The sequence below is a fragment of the Oryctolagus cuniculus genome, chromosome 9 (assembly GCF_051225735.1).
Source record: "Oryctolagus cuniculus isolate XC-2025 breed Fujian yellow rabbit chromosome 9, ASM5122573v1, whole genome shotgun sequence".
NCBI classification, from domain to species: Eukaryota; Metazoa; Chordata; class Mammalia; order Lagomorpha; family Leporidae; genus Oryctolagus; species Oryctolagus cuniculus.
Genome location: NC_142875.1, coordinates 71,945,341 through 71,971,125, shown reverse-complemented (window position 1 = coordinate 71,971,125; position 25,785 = coordinate 71,945,341). Strand labels below are relative to the sequence as shown.

Here is a 25,785-nt window from a genome sequence, read left to right as displayed (position 1 = left end):
CTGTGAAGATTAAAAGCATTTACTGTAGACACTTGCTGTTGAAGTGTGCTGCCATAACGCTCAGTCCTCACCTAGAAATAGCACCTTCACAAAAGCCACCCAAACACCTCTCCACCAGAGAAAACGTAACGATTCCCAGCCGGAAGGTTTTAGTGTGGGAGAGTTAGGGAGAGTCCAGACTGCCTTTCCGGTTCTACGCTCTGAGTTCACGACTTTGCTTCCTCTTGCCTGGTCTCTGCACTAAGACTGGACTGGGGCTGTGTTCTGTTTCAGCCGGGTCTCAGCGTGGGATCAGGGGTGCGAGGGTGTGACTTCCCCACAGCGCCCCTGCCCAGCTGTGAGAACCTCCAAAGCCGGCCCTCCACTAAGGTAAGTTTTCCCCACTGTTGTCCACTCTTTTCTTCAGACCTCTTATGGCAGCTAGTAGCAAAACGGGTGTGGGATTTTCTGTAGGTTTTTTTTTTTCTTAATGTCCCATTTTCAGTACGGCTGCTTACATTTAAGGTCAACTCTGGCAGAAACAACAGTCAAGTCGTACTCTCACCATTCTTAAGACATCACTGCTCTTTATGTACTGCTGTCAATGTTGTTGTTCTATACTAAAGTTTCATCAGACAGCTTGAGTAAACATGGGTTCCCATTAAGTGACAGAGACCAGTTTAACAATTAGGACAGCTAACAAAAACTCAAGAACCTCTAAAGCTTGCTAAGTGAAAGAAGCCAGACACAGAAGGTTGTGTGTGATGTCATTCAATTTGTATGACATACCCAGCATAGATAAATCCGCAGAAGTCCATGGATTGGTGGATGATGGGGTTGGGGAGAGGCTGCTTGCTTAATGGGTAAGGGATTTTCCTTCGGAGTGATGGGAATGCTTTGGAACTAGATAGATGTGTGGTTCACTCTAAACGTTAACTTGATATCATGTGAATTTCCCCCCAGTGATTTTCAGTGGGCATATTAAAAGGAAGTGATTCAGAGAAAGCAGTGGAGGTCTCAATTGGCTGAGAGTGAGCAGGAAAATTTGAAAAACAGATAGATTTTCCAGCACGGCAATTTTCTCCTAATATCCAGACTTATCCTCTCCAAGAATGATATATTTTTAAACTCTTTTTTATATCATTATCCCAGAATTGTCAGAGAAGGTAGACCCTTTTCGAAAAGATCCAAAGAGAAGAATTCCTTCTCGGAAATGTCTCCACCAACACAGCTGACCATGAAACTACAGGCCGTCGGCCATGGACCGCTTCGTGTGGACCAGCGGCCTCCTGGAGCTTAACGAGACCCTGGTGATCCAGCAGCGCGGGGTGCGCATCTACGACGGCGAGGAGAAGGTATGGCGGCGGCGGCGGCGGGCCCGGCGTGAGCGGGTCGGCCTGGCTCTGGGTCGTTGGCGAGGCCGGGGCGGGCCTGCGCGTGCGGGGCGCGGCGCTCGGGTCGGTCTCTCCGCCGGCGGCCTGGGGCGCTCGGCGCCTGCCTCTGCCTGCCTCTGCTGGGCCGGGCCGAGCCGACCGCGCGGTGCCCGCCTGCGGAGCGGTTCCCGGGGCCGCGCTCTCGGGTCGGCCCCGTGCCGCCGGTGCTGACGGTGGGTGCGGGCACGCCGACTCCCGCATCTGTCCCCGCAGAGCGGCGGGTGGCCTGGGACGGGATTCCGGAAGAGGCCGCAGGGCCCGCGGCTCGGGTGAGAGAGACAGAGAGAGAGAGAAAGAATGAGTGAATGAATGTCTTCTACTCTGGTTTACTCCGCAAATGTCCGTAACAACTAGGGCTGGGCCAGGCCGAAACCAGGAGCCAGGACCCTCTTCTGGGTCTCCCACACAGGTGCAGGGGCCCAAGGACTTGGACCATCTTTGCTGCTTTCTCAGGCGCATTAGTAGGGAGCTCGATCTGAAGTGGAACAGCCAGGACTTGAATTTGTGCAGGCAGTGGCTTAACTGGTAATGCCACAATGCCCAGCCCTGTCCTCTTCCTCTTTTGAGCCCACCACAGGGTGTGAGGGTGTGTGTGTGTGTGTGTTTAAAGATTTATTTTTAAGACAGAGAGAAAGAGATTTTCCATCCACCGATTCACTCCCCAAATGGCCTCAATGGCAAGGCTGGTGCCAGGCCAAAGCTTGGACCATCCTCTGCTGCCTTTTCAGGCACACCAGCAGGGAGCTGGATTGGAGGCCCAGCAGCTGGGACTCCAACACGTGCTCATCCTGTGCTGTAGGTTTTTTTTTTTTTTTTAAAGGATTTAATTTTTGTTTACTTGAAAGACAGAAAGAGTTACAGAGAGGTAGAGACAGAGAGAGAGAGAGAGAGAGAGAGAGGCTTCCATCTGATGGTTCACTCCCCAAATGGTTGCAACGGCCAGAGCTGTGCCGATTGGAAGCCAGGAGCCCAGGAGCTTCTTCTGGGTCTCCCGCGCGGGTGCAGGGGCCCAAGGACTTGGGCCGTCTTCCACTGCTATCTCAGGATACAGCAGAGAGCTGGATAGGAAGTGGAGCAGCCGAGACGTGAACCAGCTCCCATATGGGATGCCGGCGCTTCAGGCCAGGGCTTTAACCCACTGCACCACAGCGCTGGCCCCGTAGGTGGTGGTTTCACATGCTGTGCCCGGTGCTGGTCTCTTGGGAGCTCTCCCTGTATTTCTGTCCATTTCTCTTTTCTCCGTGTGTGTGTCTGCCTGTCAAATAAACAAAGAAATTTTAAAGTAAGAAATAGCCTTGGGGCTATAAGCACCAGCTGTGGCTTAGTGGGTAAAGCCACTGCCTGCATGCTGGCATCCCATATGGGTGCCAGTTTTGAGTCCTGGCTGCTGCATTTCCGATCCAGCTCTCTGTTATTGCCCGGGAAAGCAGTGGAAGATGGCCCAAGTCCTTGGGCTCTTGGACCCATGTGGGAGACCCTGAAGAAGCTCCTGGCTCCTGGCTTTGGATTGGCCCAATTCCAGCCCCAAAAGGGGCCGTTTGGGGAGTGAAACAACTGATGGAAGACCTCTCTCTCTCTGCCTCTCCTTCTCTCTGTGTGTCATTCTGCCTTTCAAATAAATAAATAAATCTCCAAAAAAGAAATAGCCTCACCAGCAAATGAAAAACTAAAAAATAACGGTCAAGTAGCAGAAATGAACAGAAATGATAATGTGTAACATAGCTGGGGCTACCTGGCCTGCAAAAGACCAGTTTGCTGGTGACACTTCACTCTGGCTAAATACGTCTCCAATACATAATCGGCTCTAAGAATAGAATCCTAAGGAGGAAAACAGATGGTACTTGCAGACAGTCAAATATTCGTAGCTCATTTACGATTGTAAAATACATAAGCAGGGTCGAAAGCCTGAGGTGGGGGAGGTGCAAGCCACGGATGGGTTTTGTGTGCAGCAATCAACAGATACATTATGGGAGCTCTATGTTGAAATACAGCCTAGAGTAAATTCAGGATGTCTGTATTAATACTGGAAATGTTTAAATGAAAGCGATCTTAGGAGGGAAAAGGAAAAGGAGCACAAGGACTTAACGCAGCTGTATAAAAAAAAAAATCGTGCCATCAATTCTCATTTGAAGAAAAAATTATAGCCTTTAATGAAATGACAGGCACCGACAAGAAAACTGCTACGGATACGCAGGCGTAAAGGACAATAAGAAGTCCAAGCTACAGTGTGGGCTCCCTCTACGCTGAGGGCTTAGGATGGGGTGGACCGCGCTGCCCAGCAAGGGTCTAAAAGGCCATTGGCGGACTGACCGCCAGGGGGCGCGACACGCACGCCTCCACGCCCTCGAGCGCCGCACACGCCCCCCCTCCCGTGCCCACCCTCCCTGGAAGGCGACCTCCGCCACGCTCGCCGCCAGGGGGCGCCGCCGTCCGCCTGGCGCAGGACTCGCGGGCCGGGAGCGCCGGCGCCGGCGTAGGCGGGCGGGCTGGCGAGTGGCGGCGGCCGGCTTAGCGTCGGCCATGGACCGCTTCGTGTGGACCAGCGGCCTCCTGGAGCTTAATGAGACCCTGGTGATCCAGCAGCGCGGGGTGCGCATCTACGACGGCGAGGAGAAGGTATGGCGGCGGCGGCGGCGGGCCCGGCGTGAGCGGGTCGGCCTGGCTCTGGGTCGTTGGCGAGGCCGGGGCGGGCCTGCGCGTGCGGGGCGCGGCGCTCGGGTCGGTCTCTCCGCCGGCGGCCTGGGGCGCTCGGCGCCTGCCTCTGCCTGCCTCTGCTGGGCCGGGCCGAGCCGACCGCGCGGTGCCCGCCTGCGGAGCGGTTCCCGGGGCCGCGCTCTCGGGTCGGCCCCGTGCCGCCGGTGCTGACGGTGGGTGCGGGCACGCCGACTCCCGCATCTGTCCCCGCAGAGCGGCGGGTGGCCTGGGACGGGATTCCGGAAGAGGCCGCAGGGCCCGCGGCTCGGGTTCTTGTTTGCTGGTTCTGATGTGTGAGTCCTGTAGGGTGGACGGAGTTGGGAGCCAGTGTGTTGGGTGGTGACGTAGCCAGGTGGTGCCCCCAGGCGTCTCCAGAGCTGCCTTTGCAAAAAGAAATAGAAAGTGTTACGGAACGATTTCGGTGAAACCACACGACATCCTGGCTTGGGTGGAATGTGTAAACTAGGATGAAGGGGGAAAAGGAAGTTTTTTTCTTAAACCCATTTACCCACGAACACTGGTAGTTTCCGGAAGTGTTGAGCTGCCACTTCTCCTTCCTGGCCGTCTGGTTCGGGAACGTTGTCAGTGTGCTCACATGTCGGTACCTCACGTGGTACCGAAGACATAGCAGTGTGCACATTGGTGTGCAGATCTGGTCAAGTCAGCCTCCCGTCTGGAAGGAGAAGGCTTAGGTACTGCCGTGGAGAATGCTCAGCCTTCAGGGCTTTGCGTCCCAACACGCTCCCTGGACAGACTGGTCATCCTGTGCCTTCTGGCTCATTGTGGGTGTGAAACCCACTTAAAAAAAACCAGAATGACTAAAGTGCCTCGCATGTGCTTGGAGCTTTATATTTATGACCTCATTTATTCCTCACAACAGGTGTACGAGCTGAGCATTTCATTAAGAAAATATCTCTGAGAGATCCAAGGGACTTTCCTAGGATCCACAGAGTAGCAGGCGGGGTGGGACTTAAAGCTGTGTTGTTCACTGGGCCACGGCACTTCAGCGAGAGCAGTCTGCAGTGCCAGATGCCTTTATGTGGCGAATCTGCCGAAAGATGTGGACACAGAGACCTGCGGTGGATAGCTGAGAAAACTGCAAGCCGTCCAGGGCCACACAAGCAGTCATTGGTGGAGCTGCAGTTCCAAGCCAGATCCAGTGGCCTGTGCTCTGTCCACACCCCGGTGCCCCTGGCGAATCAGTGTGTGTGCACTTGTCTGTACAGGCACAGCTTTTGTGGGCCCATTATGCCTGGGTAATGTGTAGTTTCCTTAAGCAGTATAGACAGGTCATTTGTTTCATTCACAGATGCTTCTGTGGCCTCAGCTAATTAGAAAACAATGTGAAGAAGATTAGTAATGCATAATGTGGCAAGTTGGCAGCTTATACCAGATTTACCAAATGTTCTCTTTCAGCTGACTATTTCACTTTTAGGAATTTACCCTTGGGAGAGAGTCAGGGATGCATAAGAAAACTACATTTGAAGATACTCATCTCAGCATTGGCTATAGTGCATGATTGTTACAGTCACATAGATGGGAAAACCAAAGGCAATCTGAATGCCTACTGCAGAGATTGGTTTATTATATTACAGCATGCCCTAGTTAGCATAGGGATTGCTAGTATAGGTTTCTAAGTAATGAAAAAAAAAGCTATAAAACTATAAATATCCTGGTCTCATTTCTAGAGTGTACATGCATATAAATATACACTCTGTGTGTGTGTGTGTGTGTGTGTGTATATATATATATATATATAAACTCTGGCTTCTATGGATAGGAATGATTTCATTTTCTATTTTAGGCTTTCCTTTAAATGTTTTCCAGATTTGTCAGTAATGAGTATGTATTAATGTCATAAGAAATAACATGAAAAATAAGGTAAGTTATTCAGTGAGTTCCCAAGTTTGATGAACTTCTAAGTAGTTGAAATTATTCTAACTCTGAGTGGTAAAGCAAACCAGCAGTAACTTGTCTGTCAGGCTTAGATCAGAATCCCCTGGAACCCTGAAGGGAACTATTGCACAATCTCTTCACTTATAGCAGCAAGATTTTATGTCTGCATATTGTTAATTGACATAGCAATGGAACAGACTGGTTTGAGCTTGAAATTTACATCCTTCTGCTTGGATTTCAGTAAGATAAAACACAGCACTTCTTAATCAGAACTCATATTCTAATGCAACATCATGTACTCTCAAATTAATAAAATACTTGCTTTTGGAAAGGGGAATTCAAAAAAATTACGTATTTATTTATTTGAGAGGCAGAGTGAATCAGCAAGCTCCCAACTGCTGGTTCACTTCCCAGTGTCTAGCAATGGCTGGGCCAGCGTGGGAACTGAAGAAAGAAGCTGGTGTCTCAACTTGTGTGGGTGGTGGGAACCCAGTTACTTGAGCCATCACCACTGGCTCCCAGGGACTCTGTTAGCAGGAAGCTGGAGTCAGGAGCTGGAGCTGGGCATCAGACTCAAACAGTCTGATGTGGGAAGTGAGCGTCTTAACTGGTAGCCTAACTGCTAGACCAAATGCCTGCTCTATATGATTTTAAACACAGTGGAATCCTGTTATTACTTGTAAGAATTGGACACTCACTAAAATACTTTGCTTAGAGTTTGTCATAAGGTAGTCTTGTAAATGGGACCAGCCTTACAATTTTTGACATAACTAAATACCCCTAGAAAGTATACAAGCACATCTTCTTATGGCAAATGCTAATTTCTGATCATTAGAATTCATAGAAGATAGCAATGCACTCTTGCTTTTCACAGAAATTAAGGAGTTTGATTTATTCTCTTGGGTTCCAACTTAAAAACTTTATTACTTATATAATTTTCAAAGATAGTGACAAATTATGAGAGTTAAAAGTTTGATCCTAAAAACGTTTTTTAACTTTTATTTAATAAATATGAATTTCCAAAGTACAGTGTATGGAGTACAATGGCTTTTCCCCCTATAACTTCCCTCCACCCGCAACCCTCCCATCTCTTGCTCCCTCTCCCATTCAGTTCGCATCAAGATTGATTTTCAATTCTCTTTATATACAGAAGATCAAATATATACTAAAGTATATATTAAGTAAAGATTTCAACAGTTTGCACCCACACCGAAACACAAAGTGTAAAATACTGTTTGAGTACTAGTTATAGCATTAATTCACATTGTACAACACATTAAGAGCAGAGATCCTACATGGGGAGTAAGTGCACAGTGACTCCTGTTGTTGACTTAACAAATTAACACTCTTGTTTATGGCGTCAGTAATCTCCCTAGGCTCTTGTCATGAGTTGTCAAGGCTATGGAAGCCTTTTGAGTTCACCGACTCCTATCTTATTTAGACAAGATCATAGTCAAACTAGAAGTTCTCTCCTCCCTTCAGAGAAAGGTACCTCCTTCTTTGATGGAGCCCAGTTCTTTCTACTGGGATCTCACTCGCAGAGATCTTTTATTTAGGTCATTTTTTTTTCCTGAGTGTTTTGATCTCCTCATCCAGATACGAATGCTGTAAGGGCTAATTCTGATCCAGAGTGCTGTTTAGGACATCTGTTATTCTATGAGTCTGCTGTGTATCCAGCTTCCCATGTTGCATTGTTCTCTCCTTATTCTATCAGTTAGTATTAGCAGACACTAGTCTTGTTTATGTGATCTCTTTGACTGTTAGACCTATCATTATGATCAATTATGAACTAAAATTGATCACTTGGACTAGTGAGATGGCTTTGGTATATGCCACCAAGAAGGGATTGAATTGGAATCCTCTGGCACGTTTCTAACTCTACCATTAATGTCCCAAATTGTGCCTTTCCTCCCTCTCTTATTCCCATTTTTATATTTAACAGAGATCACTTTTCAGTTAAATTTAAACACCTAAGAATAATTGAGTGTTAATTAGAGTTCAACCAATAGTATTAAGTAGAAGAAAAAAATAGTAAAAGTCATAAAATATTAAGTTGTTCATCGACAATCAGGTCAAAGGCTGATCAAGTCATTGTTTCTCATAGTGTCCATTTCACTTCAACAGGTTTCCTTTTTGGTGCTCGGTTAATTGTCACCGATCAGGGAGAACAGATGATATTTGTCCCTTTGGGACTGGCTGATTTCACTCAGCATGATGTTTTCAGGATTCCTCCATTTTGTTGCAGATGACTGGATTTTTTTTTTTACTGCTGTATAGTATTCTAAAGAGTACATATCCCATAATTTCTTTATCCAGTCTGCTGTTGATGGGCATTTAGGTTGATTCCAGGTCTTAGCTACTGTGAATTGAGCTGCACTAAACATTAAGGTGCAGACCACTTTTTTGTTTGCCAATTTAATTTCCTTTGGGTAAATTCCAGGGAGTGGGATGGCTGGGTTGTACGGTAGGGTTATATTCGGGTTTCTTAGGAATCTCCAAACTGACTTCCATAGTGGCTTAACCAGTTTGCATTCCAGCCAACAGTGGGTTAGTGTCCCTTTTTCCCCACATCCTCTCCAGCATCTGTTGTTGGTAGATTTCTGAATGTGAGCCATTCTAACTGGGGTGAGGTGAAACCTCTTTGTGGTTTTGATTTGCATTTCCCTGATTGCTAGTGATCCATGTGCCTGTTGGCCATTTGGATTTCTTCTTTTGAAAAATGTCTATTGAGGTCTTTGGCCCATCTCTTAAGTGGGTTGTTTTGTTGTTGTGGAGTTTCTTGATCTCTTTGTAGATTCTGGTTATTAATCCTTTATCTGTTGCATAGTTTGCAAATATTTTTTCCCATTCTGTCGGTTGCCTCTTCACTTTCCTGTTTCTTTTGCAGTACAGAAACTTCTCAATTTGATGCAATCCCAAATGTTAATTTTGGCTTTGACTGCCTGTGCCTCCAGGGTCTTTTCCAAGAAGTCTTTGCCGGTACCTAAATCTTGCAGGGTTTTTCCAATGTTCTCTATTTTTAAATTTTTTTTATTTATTATTATTTTTTTGACAGGCAGAGTGGACAGTGAGAGAGAGATAGAGACAGAGAGAAAGGTCTTCCTTTTCTGTTGGTTCACCCTCCAATGGCCGCTGCGGCCAGCGCACCACGCTGATCCGAAGGCAGGAGCCAGGTGCTTCTTCTGGTCTCCCATGCAGGTGCAGGGCCCAAGCATTTGGGCCATCCTCCACTGTACTCCTGGGCCACAGCAGAGAGCTGGCCTGGAAGAGGGGCAACCGGGACAGAAACTGGTGCCCCTGCTGGGACTAGAACCCGGGTGCCGGCACTGCAGGTGGAGGATTAGCCTATTGAGCCACAGCGCCAGCCCTCCAATGTTCTCTAATAATTTGATGGTGTTGGGTCATAGATTTAGATCTTTAATCCATGTTGAGTGAATTTTTGTGTAAGGTGAAAGGTAGGGGTCTTGCTTCATGATTCTGCATGTGGAAATCCAGTTTTTCCAGCACCATTTATTGAATAGACTGTCCTTGCTCCAGGAATTGGTTTTAGATCCTTGATCAAATATAAGTTGGCTGTAGAAGTTTGGATTGATTTCTGGTGTTTCTGTTCTGTTCCATTGGTCTATCCATCTGTTTCTGTACCAGTACCATGCTGTTTTGATTACAACTGCCCTGTAGTATGTCCTGAAACCTGGTATTGTGATGCTCCGGCTTTGTTTTTGTTGTACAAGATTGCTTTAGCTATTCGAGGTCTCCTGTGTCTCCATATGAATTTCAGTATCATTTTTTCCAGATCTGAGAAGAATGTCTTTGGTATTTTGATTCATATCGCATTGAATCTTTAAATTGCTTTTGGGAGAATGGACATTTTGATGATATTGATTCTTCCAATACATGTGAGCATGGAAGATTTTTCCATTTTTTGATATCCTCTTCTGTTTCTTTAAGATTTTGTAATTCTCATTATAGAATCCTTTAATGTCCTTGGCTAAGTTTATTCCAAGGTATTTGATTGTTTTTGTGGCTATTGTGAATGGAATTGATCTTAGAAGTTCTCTGTCAGCCGTGGCATTGCCTGTATATACAAAGGCTGTTGATTTTTGTGCATTGATTTTATATCCTGCTACTTTGCCAAACTCTTCTAATAGTCTCTTAGTAGAGGTCTTTGTATCCCCTAAATAAAGAAGCATATCATCTGTAAAGAGGGATAGTTTGAGTTCTCCCTTCCCATTTTGTATCCCTTTAATTTCTTTTTCTTGCCTAATAGCTCTGGCTAAAACTTCCAGAACTATATTGAATAGCAGTGGTGAGAGTGGGCATCCCTGTCTGGTACCAGATCTCAGTGGAAATGCTTCCAACTTTTCCCCATTCAATAGGATACTGGCCGTGGGTTTTTCATAAATTGCTTTGATTGTATTGACAAATGTTCCTTCCATACCCAGTTTGCTTAGAGTTTTCATCATGAAAGGGTGTTGTATTTTATAAAATGCTTTCAATGCATCTGTTAAGGTAATCATATGGTTTTTCTTCTGTAGTTTTTTAATGTGGTGTATCACATTGATTGATTTGCGAACATTGAACCATCCCTGCATATCAGGGATAAATCCCACTTGGTCTGGGTGGATGATCTTTCTGGTGTGTTGTTGCATTCTACTGGCCAGAATTTTGAAGATTTTTGTGTCTATGTTCATCAGGGATATTGGTCTGTAATTTTCTTTCAATGCTGCATCTTTTTCCAGCTTAGGGATTAAGGTGAAGCTGGCTTCATAGAAAGAATTTGGGAGGATTCCCTCTCTTTTGATTGTTCTGAATAGTTTGAGAAGAATTGGAGTTAGTTCTTCTTTAAATGCCTGGTAGAGTTCCGCACTGAATCCATCTGGTCCTGGGCTTTTTTTGGTGGGGAAGGTCTTTACTGTTTCAATTTCTGTTTCAGTTATGGGTCTATTTAGGTTTTCTGTGTCTTCATGGTTCAATTTAGGTAGATTGCATGTGTCCAGGAATCTACCCGTTTCTGATAGATTTCCCTGTTTGCTGGCATACAGGTCCTTGTAGTAATTTCTGATGATTCTTTTTATTTCTGTGGTGTCTGTTGTTACATTTCCTTTTTCATCTCTGATTTTATTGATTTGAGTCTTTTCTTTTTTTAGTTAGTTGTGCCAATGGGGTGTCAATTTTGTTAATTTTTTCAAAACACCAGCTCTTCGCTTGGCTGATTTTTTATAATTTTTTCAGGATTCAAATCTGTTGATTTCTTCTCTGATTTTAATTATGTCTCTTCTACTAGATTTGTGTCTGGTTTGGTTTGCTGCAGTTTTTCTAGATTCTTGAGCTGCATTGAAAGCTCATTTATTTGGTGCCTTTCCAATTTCTTGATGTAGGCCTCTGTTGCTATAAACTTTCCTCTTAACACTGCTTTTGCTGTATCCTATAAGTTTTGATGTGTTGTGTTGTTATCCTCATTTACTTCCAGAAAGTTTTTGATTTCTCTTTTGATTTCTTCTGTGACCCAGTGTCCATTCAGGAGCATGTTGTTCAGCATATGCCTGTGTTTGCATATGCTCTAGGGATTCCTGAGTTGCTAATTTGCAGCTTCATTCCACTGTGGTCTGAGAAGCTGCATGGTATGATTCTAATTCTTTTGAAATTGCTGAGACTTGCTTTATGGCCTAGTATGTGATCAATCCTAGAGAAGGATCCATGCACTGCTGAGAAAAATGTAAATTCTTTAAATGTCTGATTGAAAGTTCCGTAGATGCCTGTTAGATCCATTTGGGCAATAGTGTCGATTAAATCTGCTGTTTCCTTGTTGATCTTCTGTCCGGATGATCTATTTCCGAGAGTGGAGTATTGAAGTCCCCCAGTAGTATTGTATTGGAATCTAAGTCTCCCTTTAAGTCCCTTAACATATCTTTTAAATAGACTGGTGCCCTGTAATTAGGTGCATACACATTTATAATAGTTACATCTTCCTGTTGAATTGAACCCTTGATCATTATATAGTGCCCCTCTTTGTCTCTCTTAACAGTTTTTGTGTTAAAGTTTATTTTGTCTGATATTAATATAGCTGTGCCAGCTTTTATTTGGTTTCTGTTGGCAAGGAATATCTTTTTCCAACCTTTCACTTTCAGTCTGCATGCATCTTTGTTGGTAAGATGTGTTTCTTGTAAGCAGCAAATAGATGGGTTTTGTTCCTTAATCCATTTAGCCAATCTGTGTCTTTTGCCTGGAGAGTTGAGGCCATTAATGTTCAATGTGACTATTGATAAGTAGTAACTTTGCCCTGCCATTTTCCCAAAGATATTTCTAATATATGCTTTGAACTTCCTGAGAGCTTTTACTGGGAGTTTTTCTTCCTTTAACTTCTTTGGTATTGATGGCTGTATTTCTGTGTTTCTGTGTGGTCCTGTTCCTGGCGCTTGTGGACAACCACTGGTTCACTGTGTGTTCACTAGGCCTTTCCTACATTCATGCATGTAGAGAGAGCTCTCATGTCTCTTCCTCTGCTTGGAAGGGCACTAATCCAGGAGGCAGTGCTGTTATGGACCCCACTGGTGACCTTACACAGACACCATCTTCCATCTCCAAATACCATCACAGTGGCCTTAGGGCATCAACATTGGGATCTGAAGTGGACATTTAGATTCAGTCCAGAGAGTTAGAAGTCGCCTTCCCACCCTGTCTTTTGGTCACCTTGTTCTCCCCACGTGTCTCATTCTACAGAGCTGTGCATATGTGTCACACACATGTATTTGTGTGAAACATAATGTTTTTTACTTTTTAAAATATGAATGTGTAGCATCCTGTGCTTGCTCTTTTGAAGCTGCTTTTTTCAGTTGATTATCTGGAGAATATACTGTATGTCATTGTTTCTAAGCACACTTTTTCACATTTTAACAATTATGAAAGCAAGATGCATGTTACAATCGGTAGCATTTTAGGTTTTATTGACTACTGTAAGTACATAAAAATTCTCCATATTCTTTTTAATGAATGCCTATGAATTCTTTTTAATGAATGCCTATAAATCAAATGAATGCCATTTGAATTATTTTCAGTCTTTGCTCTTAGAAACAGCAATGGATAGCCTGATATTATATCATCTTGCCCAAGTATGAATTCATGTGTAGCAAGTTCCAAGTATCCTTGGGTCAAACGATGTGTGTATTTGTAATTTTTATAGATATTAGTACTTTTTTCTCCACTGAGGTTTTCCTTTAGTCACCAGCCAGTGCTATGAAACTTTTGGATCTTTGCCAGTCTTAGGGGTGAAAGGGGTACCAGGGTGGTTGCTTGGCCTGGTAGATAAGGCGCAGCTGAATAAGCCTACATCCCACTTTGGAGTGCCTAGGTTTGAGACCTGTCTCTGCTCCCAGTTCCAGCTTCCTGCTAATGCACACTCTGGGCAGGAGCATGTAATGACTCAAGTGGTTGGGTCTCTGCCACCCACACGTGAGACCAGTCAAATTCTCCCTGCTTTGGCCTGGCCCAGCCCAGTCATTGCAGACATTTCTATTGTTTTTATAATTTTCTTTCTGTTTTTGGCCCTAATATTTGATCCATCCAGAGTTTACTTTGCTGCAGTATGTTTAGGTATAAGTTGAACCCCCCCCCCCACGTGGCAACACTGTTGTCTCAGTGTCATTGATTGAATCTCCATCCATAACTGTTCTTGTGTGTATTTGTGTGTGTTCATGAGTTTTCTTTTTAAAGTATTATACACACACAGGAGATTGATTGCTGTCTCTCCTTGTCTCTCTGCCTCTCAAATAAAATAAATAATTTTTAAAAAGAGGGGTATTTTGATGTTCTTTTTATCTTATTGTCAGTGAAGCTTGGGCATCTATTAATGTGTTTATAAGAGTTTTTGTGTTCCTTTTCTGGGAAATTTCTATTAATAGTCTTTGTATAGTTCTCTAGTGCATTACAGGCTGTTTTCTCATTGATTTGTACGAGTGCTCCATATAGTAAGGACATTAGTCCTTAGGGATGCCCCTCAAATCTCAGCTGTTCCACTTCCTATCCAGCTCCCTGCTAATGCACCTGGGAAAGCAGCAAAAGACTGCCCAAGTGCTTGGGCCCTGGAATGCATGTGGGAGACCCGGATAAAACTCCTGGCTTGGGCCTGGCCTAGCCCCAGCCGTTGCAGCCATTTGGGGAGTGAACCAGTGGTTGGAAGATACTCTCTCCCTCCCTCCCTCCCTCCCTCCCTCCCTCCCTCCCTCCCTCCCTCCGTCCATCTCTGCCCCTCTCCCTCTCTCTCTAACTCTGTCTCTCAAATAAGTAAAGTAAATATTTAAAAAGATCATATGATAGAGCAAGGCCATTTCTTGACTCCTTTCACCAGTCCTCTAATAGATTTTATTACTAATCTGTGGCACAATGGAACATATTCTACCCTTCCTAAATGGGGGCAGCGTGGATTCTTGTGGAAGATTATTTTACAGCACTGGCTCCTGAAGCAGTTAGAGCTGCACACTTTGTAACCTGCTGGGTCTTGCATCTGGTGTCTGAAGCGCCTTTCAGTCCAGTTCTCCTCTGTGAGCATTGGTGGTGTCCAGTGGTGCCCTTGGTCAAGGTCCCACACTTTGATAACGGCAATCAACCCAAGTGTGATGGCCTGCTTGCTGTTTCCAGCCTGCTGGCAGTTGTTCCCCACATCTGGCCTACTTTCTCCCGACTCCCAGAGTCTGTGTGGTGACTCCGCATCTCTTGTCCCCACCACGCTCCTCCTCTCAGAACAAATCCACAGCAACTTCTAGCGCCCAATGTGACTGAGAGACAGCGTGTCAGACTCGGCGAGGTCCCCTCCCCTTGATATCAGCAAGTAGGCCCCTCATTGTTTTGTGTGCTCTTCAGTTCAGTGAGGGTGAGCACAGAACCCCCTCCTACATCCCTTTCCTTGTCCTTGTCCGTGGTTGAAGTGATCCCAGGTTAGGCACACACCGCCCAGAAGCGTAATGCCGCTTCTTGGCTCCTCCTTTTACTTTTGGTTCGCCAGGTGAATTCACATAAGGGACTGATCATCCCAGAATTCAGAACCAAGTCATCTTCCTTCACTGTATTGAGGTGATGCTCCAGAGACACGTGTGTGCATACAGCCTTGACCTAACAAATAAGGAAGTCTCCCACTAAGCACAGGACCTACTTAGGATCTGATACACCACTGTCTGTTCATCTAACGTAGTGAACCCCCTGCATAATGCCATCAGCCACTGAGTTGCTAGGAATTGGTTTTGTTATGGCAGCAGTGCTGTGTGTGTCTTTCCTTTGGCTAGAGTTGTGGTGTGCCATTCTTAAGTGTTCAAACATGGGAAAGATACCCCCCTCTCAGAAGCTCACCCAGATTACCAAACATAATGAATCTGTGAGTGATAAGAGCCTATCACTCCAGGCCGCTGCCTCACAGGCTACAGTTGATGACTTAGGGGGAGAGAGCTCCGACAGTGAAAATGACAGGACAGCAGAGAAGGCAGCAGTGCCTAGTCAGCCACCCCCCAAATAGATGTGGGATGAACTCAGACGACCTCGAGGTGATAACCCATGCGAGGTCATCCCACCCGCACCCAATAAGGATCCCCATGTTTGTGGCCATCCCTGGGCACCCCAGGCTCTAAGGGCAGCTGCTAGACCCCATCCCACCCACATGTTTGCCGTTAATGTCTGAGCAGACGCAGAATTCAGGCCCTGGATACCAACACCCATAGAAAGGCTTCTGCTACAAGGGCCGAAGATATGCTTGTGTCTTTCCAGAGAATGCGGGGCAGCCCATTTGGGTACCAGCCAGAAACATCAAGCCTGCAACTGACAGTCAACCAGAACCAGCTGAACAAGACTGAGAGTCCGCCTTGTTAGCGGATGCACCTGCTACTGAGTGTCAAGCCCTTGCCCTATCATCCTTTCCTGAGGAACTGCCCATAGCCACATCCGCTACTGCTTTATACTCCACTAGCTCTGGTCAGCCACTCAAATGGCTCACAGCCTGTGTGCGGTCACACCATTCCTGATTTCCATTGTTCCTCATTCCTACCCCCCTCTGAGCAAGCACTCCTGTAGTCTCCTGTTTTGAGGGCTGGTTAGTCAATGATGGGTGAGATCCCCTGAGGGACAACCTAAGACAGGCACAGCCACGTACGGAGACCATAAGGAAATGGGGTCAACAATGGTATGGCCAAGAATCATGCCTCCCGTTGCTCAAAAATAAATGAAAAGGGGGAAATGTGGTGGAATGAGAAGGCCATGCCAAGGTGGCCGCTGGCAAGTGAGCGTCAGTTACTCAGGAATGGCTTTGGAACCCTCCTGGCAATGGAGCCTGCCTGGCAACAGGCTGTGATTGGTTAGGGCATAAACTGCCCCTTGACTGGATTGGCTGCCTGTTATATAAGCTGCTGTACCAGCTGAAATTAATGAGTTTACAGGCTGCTGACCTCTGGCCCGTTATCACCTGACTCCTGGTGTCTGTGTGATGACTCTTCCTCTCAGAACGAATCCACAGCAATACCCAGTGAGTTGAGAAAGTCATGGAAGAGCAGTGGAGCAGGTGTGGTTCCCAGCCACTACCATTCCCTTTAGGCAGGCCTGACCTGCAGAAGTGATTTGAGCACTAGCCAGCTGATGGTCATTTACTGTAATCTTGTCTGTCTTTCTGGCCTTTTGCACAACTGCCAGTGCATTTGAGGCTACTTGGTGGCCTATGCCTGTGTGGCCACTGTGGGTCATCATGCACACTTGTCCCTTATGGTTGAAGCTCATTTTCTTAGCAGCATGCTCACTGAAAATCTCATCTTCAACCATAGTGTTCTTGTAGGGACCAGTCCATACATATCTCCAAGGCCTTCTCCATGTCTTTGGCAGTCACTGGAATGACAGCTTTTGATGCCATGCCAACAGGGATGTGGTCAAATGCAGCTTGGGCAAGTTGCTCCTTCACAGGCTGGCCATCTTTTTCATTTAAATCAGCAGACACTACAGCTAAAGTCAAATCTAACACCACCAGGGATACCATTGCTTCAGGGTCACTTGTCTCAAAGACTGCAATATTCCCAGCAGCAAACCCATAGCCTGAATAGACATCAGGACACGCAGCAGATGGATGAACAATCCCAGGCAGGGTTGCCACACTGCCATTCTGTTTTATAGCTGGCGGAAAGCTACCACCACCACCCTGAGTGACAACTTCTCCAGACCATTGGAAAATTCCCATAGAAAATTCCGTCAGCTTGCGTGTTGCGCACAAAGCCCTTCTTGATCCTCTAGCAGTTTTTACTGATGGTTTCCAGGAGCTGGAGCTCATCATTACAGGCACGACTCTTGACACTGACAGCGGTGATGGAAGCTTCTGGCTCTGCTCATCTCATTCTTTTAACCTCTTCCTGGATCTCATTGTATTTAACTGCCTGGCTGTTACACTTCAGGGTTGTTTTTGATTTTCTCCAAACCAATTACAGTAGCATGTATAACTTAGATTTATGATGTGTGTAACGTTGCTTTTTTATTTGTGATAAACCTACTTATAAAATGTTTATATGATTTAGTATTGTGTGATTTGTGGGAAGGTAAATCTAGAGAGCACTGAATGATATATTATTAATACTTTGTTATGTTCTTTCTAGATAAAATTTGATGCTGGGACCCTCCTTCTTAGCACACACCGACTGATTTGGAGAGATCAGAAAAATCATGTAAGATACGGTTTTTGTCACCTGTTCTAGGTTTTAAATCACTGAAGTTTTTGTTTCCTTTTTCTTTTAGTTCCCCCCTTTTGGCAAAAGTATCAATAGATGCAATACATTTTTCTGTTCAAAATATCCGAAGGGGGCAGGTATTTGGTCCAACCATTAAGCCATGGGTTAGGGTGCTTGCATTCCACACCAATGTGCCTGGGTTCAGTTCCCTGCTCTGGCTCCTGATTCCAGGTTCTTGCTAATGGGCACTCTGGGAGACAGCAGATGATGGCTCAAGTAATGAGTTCCCGCCACCCATGTGGGAGCCCTGGATTGAGTTCCTGGTGCCCAGCTTCCACTCTGATCATTGTGGACATGTGGGGAGTGAATCAGTTTATGAGAGCTTTGTCCTATTCTCTCTGTCTCCTAAATAAAATTAAATTAAAAAAAGAATTTCAAAAGAATGTAGGCTCTGAGTGGAGTACAAAATGGAATGAGGGTGTTGTCCCTCATTCAGTTCCAGAAAAGTCTCTGTGTAGTTACTGGTTGGAGAATCGTGGTGTCTCCTATTCTTTAAGACACCAATCAAATATTACTTTATGCCTGAGCATTCTGCTTCTAGCAGGAGAGTTATTTTCCCATCAGTGGTAAGGGAGAACACTGAAGCATCCCCCAAAACAACCTGCTCTTCCAGTTGTTAAGATGCAGGATTTAGGGCATACTCTTTTTTTTGTTGTTGTTAAGTTTATTTATTTGATAGGCAGAGGCAGGCAGACACACACACACACACACACACAGAGAGAGAGAGAGGTTCTCTATCCTCAGGCCCATTCCCCAATGGCTGCAATGGCCTGAGCTGGGCCAAGAGCTCTGAAGCCAGGAGCCTCTTACCGGCCTCCCATGCAGGTGCAGTCACCCAAGGACCTGGCCCATCCTCTTTTGCTTTCCCAGGCCATAGCAAAGAGCCGGAGCAGAAGTGGAGCGGCTGGGACTGGAACTGATGTCTATTAGGATGCCAGCACTGCAGGCAGTGGCTTTACCAGCAAAGCCACAGTGCTGGGCCCAGAAGGGCGTTCTCTTACCTCAACATTGAGTACTGCCTGTGAGTCACCCAGGAAAAGAACACCCTTCCTCCTTCCCAGTTTTAAATTTCCAGGAAGACAGAGTGAGTTATGTATGTATAAAGCTGATACCCTTATTCTGAAGAGCCTTAACTTGAAGGTATATCTTCAAGTATTCCACGGACTCTCAAGCACTTTACTTCGAGAAGTGCCAGGCTATCTCTTCTTTGTTGGTTGTGAACTGAGCCGATCATTCTTTGTATCAGGGAGGTCAAAGGATAAGCTAGATAAATGCGATCACATCAACAGCAGTGGGATAGGTTGGTGTCTACTTTTGGTAGAGTCTCTGCTCTCTGTGCCCTCTCATGAGGGGGGTCCATGCGGCCCTGGGAAGTTTCTCGATGGTGGAAAGCAGCCCTGTGGCAGGTGCTCACTAGCACCCTCCTCAGGACACGGCTGAGACAGCAGGGTCCAAACTTCTTCACTGCGGTAACATTGGTTAATTGCTCTGGATCCATTTTAGGGGGAGAAGAAATAGTAAAGGTTCCTTTCCCCGTGGGGAGATCCCCTAAAAGTAATCTTGTAATAAGCTTCAAATACTGGGTCATACATCTTGGTTGTGTTGCCGAGTACTGAACTGCATGGTTCTTTTTTAGCTTCTGTTCAGCCACTTGGCACCACGATATTTGTTTATGTGCTTTGTATCTATACTGAGAACCAACAGTCAGGAATAGTCAAGAGTGATGTACAGTAATGTTTTCAGGTGGTAGTTTTATTGCAAGAAGCATTTCACTTACTGCAAGAATTCCTCATGTAAAGTAATCTCACCATAGGTGACAAAAGTGTATGTGTGTGTACACTGCAGTTAAGAATCTTGCCCTAGTAGGATTACTCTCCACATCTCTCTCCGTGTTTCTAAAGTGGTTAAATTGCTTGCTATTAACTTTTGGATAATCCTATTCTAAGTTAGTAGATACTGTTTAAGAAAACTAGTATCACAGAAGTTTTTCATGTTGCTCAAAGAATTGTTCACTTTGGGCCATGTGAGCACAGTATCCCGAGAGATCTCAACAAGTGTGCTCTACATGAGCAAACCCAGACTAGTGTGGCGACACATGACTGCCAGAATTTTGATGAATCTCAGAGGGTTGGGGAAGAGAAACCTCAGCAGTAATCTATTTCAAAATCATAAATCTTTGGCCTGGGACTGTGGTGTAGAAGGTTAAGCCTCAGCCTACAGTGCTGGTATCCCAAATGGGTGCCAGTTCAATTCCTGGCTGCCCCACTTTCAATCCAGCTCCCTGTTTATGGCCTGGGAAACCAGTGGAAGATGGCCCAAGTGCTTGGACCCCTGCAGCCACATGGGAGGTCCAGAAGAAACTCCTGCCTCTTGGCTTTAGATCCGTTCAGCTATAGCCATTGTGGCCATTTGGGGAGTGAACCAGAGGATTGGAGCTCTCTCTCTCTCTCTGTCTCTCCCTCTGTAACTGCCTCTTAAATAAATAAGTCTTTAAAAAAATTCTTAAAAGTTGGAGTTTCCTTCCCTCTTTTTTTTTTTAAGTTCTTAACATTGGTGCAATTTCAGCACCCGTGTCCCTTCCTGAAAGTAGTAGTGTATTTCCACCAAGAAAGCTAGTGTGACAGACTTAAGTTGCTTTGATGCCCACTTTCATCACTCTTATTTAATGTAGTATTGGAAGTTTGAGGCACAATTTGGGAAGAGAAATTGAACTTTGAAATTGCAAAGGAGGAAGTCAAAACATCCCTGTTGACATGTATGACATAGTGTACATGGAAAAGCCTAAACACTCTAGCAAAAAGCATTTGAATTGATAAATGAATACAGTCTAAGGTTAGAAAGCCAACATACAAAAAAAGTAACTTTTTGTACATCAGTAATGAACTGGGCAAGAGAAATCAAGAAAAAAGTCCCATTCACAATAGCCATCAAAAAATCGAATATTTAGGCATAAATTTACCAAAGAAGTGAAAAATCTCTACCATGAACACTATAAAATGTAAGAAATCATGAACACACACACACGCACACACACAGACAAGTTCCTTGCTCGTGGATAGAAAGAATATTAAGATATCTGTACTACTCAAAGCAATCTACAGATTCAACGCAATTCCTATCAAAATACCAATGAAACTCTTTAAAGAAAAAAATCTTAAAAATTCACTTGGAATTTTACAAAAGTCCCAGAATAGACAAAGCAATCGTGGGAAAAAAATTTAAGTTGCAGGCATCACAGTGTCTGACTTCAAAGCATACTACAAAGCTATAGTAATAAAAGCAGCATGCTACTGGCATAAAAACAGGCACATAGACCACTGAAACATAGTAGAGAGACCAGAATTTAATCCCCATGAATACAGACAGCTGATTTTTGACAAAAGTGCCCAGACGGAACACAACATTAAAGGAAGGATAGTCTTTTCAATAAATGGTAATGGCAAAATTGGATATAGAATGAAGTTAGGTTCCTGTCTGTTGCCAGATACAAAACTCACTTGGATTGAAGACCTAAATTTAAGACCTGAGACTATGAAATAGTTACAAGAAAACAAGGAAAACACTTCAAGGCAATGGAGTAGATGACTTCTTAAGACCTAAAATGCAGGCAACAAAAGTAAAAGTAAACAAAATGGCCTTATATGAATCTCAGAAGCTTTTGCCCAGCAAAGGAAACAACAGAGTGAAGAGACATCCAACAGACTGGGAGGGAATATTCCAAGCTGCTTATCCAGCAAGGGCTAGTATCTAAAATAGATCAGCAACTCTAAAAACTGAACAATAAGCAAACAACCAATTCATTGAAGAAATGGGCAGAGGATTTGAATAAACAGTTTTCAAAAAAGTACAAATGGCCAAAAAATAAATGAAAAAGTGCTCAGCATTACTAGCCATTAGAGAAATGCAAATCCGCACCACAATGAGACATCACCTCACCTCTTTCATAATGGCTGTTATCCAAAAGAAAGAAAACAACAATGTTGGTGATGTTGACAGAGGGGAACTATTTTATGCTGTTGGTGAGAATGTGATTAGTGCAGCCACTGTGGAAAATGTATGGAAATTTCCTTAGAAACTAGAAATAGATTTGCCCTAGGAACCAGCAGTCCCATTCCTGGATAAATCATTTTATCAGAGATACATGTTCCACCATACTTATGGCAGCCCTGTTCACAGTAGCCAAAATGCAGTCAACCAAGGTGTCCATTATTAGGTGACTGGATATAGGAAATGTGATACATACACATACATGCATATACCACAATGGAATACTCTTCAGCTATAAAAAAAGAATGAAATCCTATCATTTGCAGCAAAATGGTTTGAACTGAAAGACATCATGTTGATCAAAATCAGCTGGCCATAGAAGAAAGGTAAATACTACATGTTTGCCCTTATGCATGGGAGCTAAAGTTAAAAGAAAATGATAGAGGAGGAAGGAAAGGAAAGGGAAATGGAAAGGGTTAAAGTTTGTATTAAATGATTGACCAACAGATTGATAAGAATTATATGCTCCAATGGTAAGAATGCTTCTGTGACTTTTAAAATTTGCTTTATATGAGTGAAGTTGGACATCTTTTCACTTGGTTATTGATTATAGTCCTCACCTATTTTTCTGCTGGACTATGGTCTTTCTATTTTTTTTTATTTTTTGAACTTTTTATTCAGTAGAACATTAAACCTTTGACTGTAATATAAATTTAAAATGTCATCTCAAACTTTTTTTGACAGGCAGAGTTAGACAATGAAAGAGAGAGAGACAGAGAGGAAGGTCTTCCTTTTTCAGTTGGTTCACCCCCCCCAGGTGGCCCTATGGCCGGTGCGTTGCGCCGATCTGAAGCCAGGAGCCAGGTGCTTCCTCCTGGTCTCCCATGGGGGTGCAGGGCCCAAGCACTTGCGCCATCCTCCGCTGCACTCCCGGGCCACAGCAGAGAGCTGGACTGGAAGAGGAGCAACCGGGACAGAATCCGGCACCCTGACCAGGACTAGAACCCGGGGTACCGGCGCCGTAGGCGGAGGATTAGCCTAGTGAGCCACAGCACTGGCCTCACAAAAACTTTTAATAAAAATGAATTTTAATAAAAGTACTTAAAGCAACAGTAGTCAAGAAAAAGTGATTCCCTGTGGCCACAGGGCTGTCTTCCTCAGAGTTCCCCAGGCATGGATGAAGCTGGTTTGAGCAGGACTGATGGATTTTAAAATAATTCCAATTATTTACTATTTCTTTTGTCTTTTGCACACAAAAAGAAGTTACTGATAATTCTTTATTTTCTGTGTTTACCAAGATTGCATTACCCTCCTGCTATGTGTGTGTGTAACTGAAGTTTGTCACATAAGCTACCTGTATAGTACTTGGAACAAGAGAACAGTGTGTCAGTGCTGGGGACTGGTGTGTGAAACATTTTTCTTTCCTGGGTTTAAATTTTAGTCTTTGCTGCTGCGTTGATGTTTGGTAACAGAGAGTTTGCAAATCAAGTAGAGGAAGAAAATAGAAATTAGCTTTTTGAAAATCTGAAGTTACAAATGTGAAACAAAGCAGTGTTAAATACTTTCCCAAAAATGTGTAAGTAAATACATATTGATGAGACAATAAAATCAATCATTTGATATAAGAGTTTGGTATCACAGTTATCCAGAATTATAACCTAATGTTCCTTTGCCCTTTGTTCTCATTTATCTCATCATAAGATGGAAACTTCCCATGAAGTATATTACTTAAAAAGGAAAGAAATATAGGTCAGCATTGTGGTGTGGCCGGTTAAGCCATTGCTTGTAACTGGTGTCCCCTGTTGGAGTGCAGATTAGCTCCCAGCTGCTCCGCTTCTGATCCACCTTCCTCTTAATGTGCCTGAGAAGGGAGTGAAGATGGCTGAAGTGCCTGGACCCCTGCCATCCATGTAGGAGATCTGGAAAGAGTACTGGGCTCCTGGCCTTGGTCCTGTGGCCATTTGAGCAGTGAACCAGTGGATGGAAGATATGCTCTCTCTCTTTTTCTCTTTTACATACTCACTCTTTCTCGGTTGCTCTGCATTTCAAATAAATACATTTTTTAAAAAATCACCATTGACACTTTAATGTTTAATTTCTCAACTATATACAATTATATACATGCACAAAAGTCAGTATATGTGCCTACAAATAGATAGCTTTGGAAAACATGTGTGGTACCGATTGGGAAGCATATGATGTGTGTTATAAGAGGAGCTACACTAAAAAGAGTACCAGGTACAGGATAATTACCTTAGGTCTGATTGAAGTACATCTCAACTGAGAAACATGAACTGTAAATTTTCCAGGCTTTTCGTTTGTGTGGGTTGTCCAATTCATTTCGTCTTAAATACAGCCTAAGGAGGAAAAGCAAGCACACATTACATTTTATTTTAGGACTAACAGTCAAGCCCTGCAGTAGGCCCCCTTGGCCTTCGTGAAAAGCCTTGCTCACCACATTTAGAACCTCAGCCTTTTTTTGTGTCTTACTTGGCTTCCTCCACATCCCTCACAGAATACCTTCATCTTCGCTAACAAGTACCTCAGTGACAACATACTACCAAATCTTTTAGCATCTCCTGTTATAGAATTAATGACATCCAAGATTGATAAAGCATGTTTGCATAGATGACAATGCCACCAGAGGCTTGATGTGTAATAAGACCCAATAACAGTGCCACCATTGTGGTATAGTGGGTTAAGTTGCCACTTGCAATGCTGGCGTCCCATATTGGAGTGCTTGTTTGAGTTCCAGTTGCTCCACTTTTGCTCCAACTCCCTGCTGATGGCCTGGGAAGGCAGCAGAAGATGGCCCAATGGCTTGGACATTTGTTGCCTACATCATGCCTCTCCCTTTCCCTCTCTCTCTCCTTCTCTCCCTCTCCTCCCTCTTCCCCCCACTTCCCTCTCCCTCTATCCCCCTTCTCTCCCTTCTTCATGCTCTCCCTCTCCCTCTATGTCTCCATCTCCCTCTCCATCTCCCCTCTCCCACTCCCCTCTCCCCTCTCTCCCTCCTCTGCCTCCATCTCCCCTCCTCTCCCTCTTCCCTCTCCCTCTGCCCCTCTCCCCTCTCTCCCTCTGCCTCCTCTCCTTCTCTCCCTCTCCCTTTTCCTCCTCTTCATCCTCTCCCTCTCCCTCTCCCTCTCCCTGGCAGAGGCTTTAACCCAGTGTGCCACAACACTCTCAACTTTCAAATAAATGAATCTTCAAAGAATAATAAAACCCAATAATACTGTTTTTTTTTTTTTTTTAAGAATGACATTGGTGTTTTTGGCCAAACAACATCCTGATAGCTATAAAATCTGCTTTGCCAAGTAGTGTGTACATGTAAAGCTTACAGAAATCTTTAGAAACTTACATAAAAATGATCTAATATTGCTTCTCCAGTATGAACACATTGTTTCAAAGGACAAAACTGTACACTGTAGTAACAGCCATTTTTCAGGAGTAGCACCAGGTTTCTCTATTTGAGGGACTTTGCCCATGTAATGAATCAAAGTTTATTGTTTGTTTACTTCCAGATATAAATGCATAAAAATTTTCCATGAAATGCAGCATTCGCCTTCAAAATCTATTAAATGTGCGTGTATCACAGGAGTGTGTGTGAGATGTTCCCTCTGCTGTCTTATAGGACTTGGGATGGCACTCGAGCCAGTTCAGATTTGCAGCAGAGTAGGGTTGGATGTGATGAATATCAAATAGAGCCACATGCAATTGCAACCAACTTCACTCTAACTTGAATAATTTTCAAAGTATCTTTTCCTTTGGGTTGTAGGGTATGTTGATACCATCTTTTCACCCCCACAGAACATAACCCCAAAGTAGAGCATTTCTAGATTCAGGAATGAGTTCCAGGTATGGGTAAAAAGGTCTTTGGAATGATAACCTTGAAATCCACTTAATAAATGCTTTTTAATAAAAAGTTTCCTGATTGAGTTGTTAGAAAAATGTGCAATTGGGAGACTAATAAATTATTTCTTTTCTCTCTTGATCCCTCTTTCTGTTATGCTCTCCTGCTCTCTTACCCTCTTGCCCTCTTTCCCCAGCCCATCTGG

The 25,785-nt window shown here is 44.3% G+C and overlaps 2 protein-coding genes and 1 pseudogene across 3 annotated transcripts in view; 1 reads left to right on the top strand and 2 right to left on the bottom strand.

Moving 5' to 3' along the window:
* Positions 1-2,825: 2,825 nt before the first annotated feature.
* LOC149124612 (uncharacterized) lies at positions 2,826-23,795 on the top strand. Its single transcript, XM_089304219.1, has 3 exons — positions 2,826-4,028; positions 17,612-17,680; positions 23,544-23,795. Exons 1-3 carry the CDS (start codon positions 3,669-3,671, stop codon positions 23,568-23,570), a joined length of 456 nt encoding a protein of 151 aa, XP_089160345.1. The 5' UTR covers positions 2,826-3,668; the 3' UTR covers positions 23,571-23,795.
* On the bottom strand, positions 11,170-17,452 carry LOC149124613 (RNA-splicing ligase RTCB pseudogene; annotated as a pseudogene). Its single transcript, XR_016213715.1, has 2 exons — positions 17,445-17,452; positions 11,170-17,315 (listed from the first exon to the last, which is right to left on the bottom strand). The product of XR_016213715.1 is annotated as an RNA-splicing ligase RTCB pseudogene (transcript).
* LOC127487250 (phosphatidylinositol 3,4,5-trisphosphate 3-phosphatase TPTE2) overlaps positions 18,989-25,785 on the bottom strand; it is a 102,544-nt gene continuing 95,747 nt past the window's right edge. Inside the window, exon 24 of the mRNA XM_070048955.2 lies at positions 18,989-24,087. Coding sequence (XP_069905056.2) covers positions 23,985-24,087 — 103 coding nt within the window. The 3' untranslated portion in view covers positions 18,989-23,984. The remainder of the gene's footprint in view (positions 24,088-25,785) is intronic.

What these genes read in the sequence shown, in the direction of transcription:
- LOC149124612 (XM_089304219.1), top strand. Translation starts at nt 3,669, where the DNA reads ATGGGGTGGACCGCGCTGCCCAGCAAGGGTCTAAAAGGCCATTGGCGG. An exon ending in TCTACGACGGCGAGGAGAAG is followed by an intron (nt 4,029 to 17,611) that starts GTATGGCGGCGG and finishes TGTTCTTTCTAG; the next exon opens with ATAAAATTTGATGCTGGGAC. An exon ending in GGAGAGATCAGAAAAATCAT is followed by an intron (nt 17,681 to 23,543) that starts GTAAGATACGGT and finishes GTTGGAGTGCAG; the next exon opens with ATTAGCTCCCAGCTGCTCCG.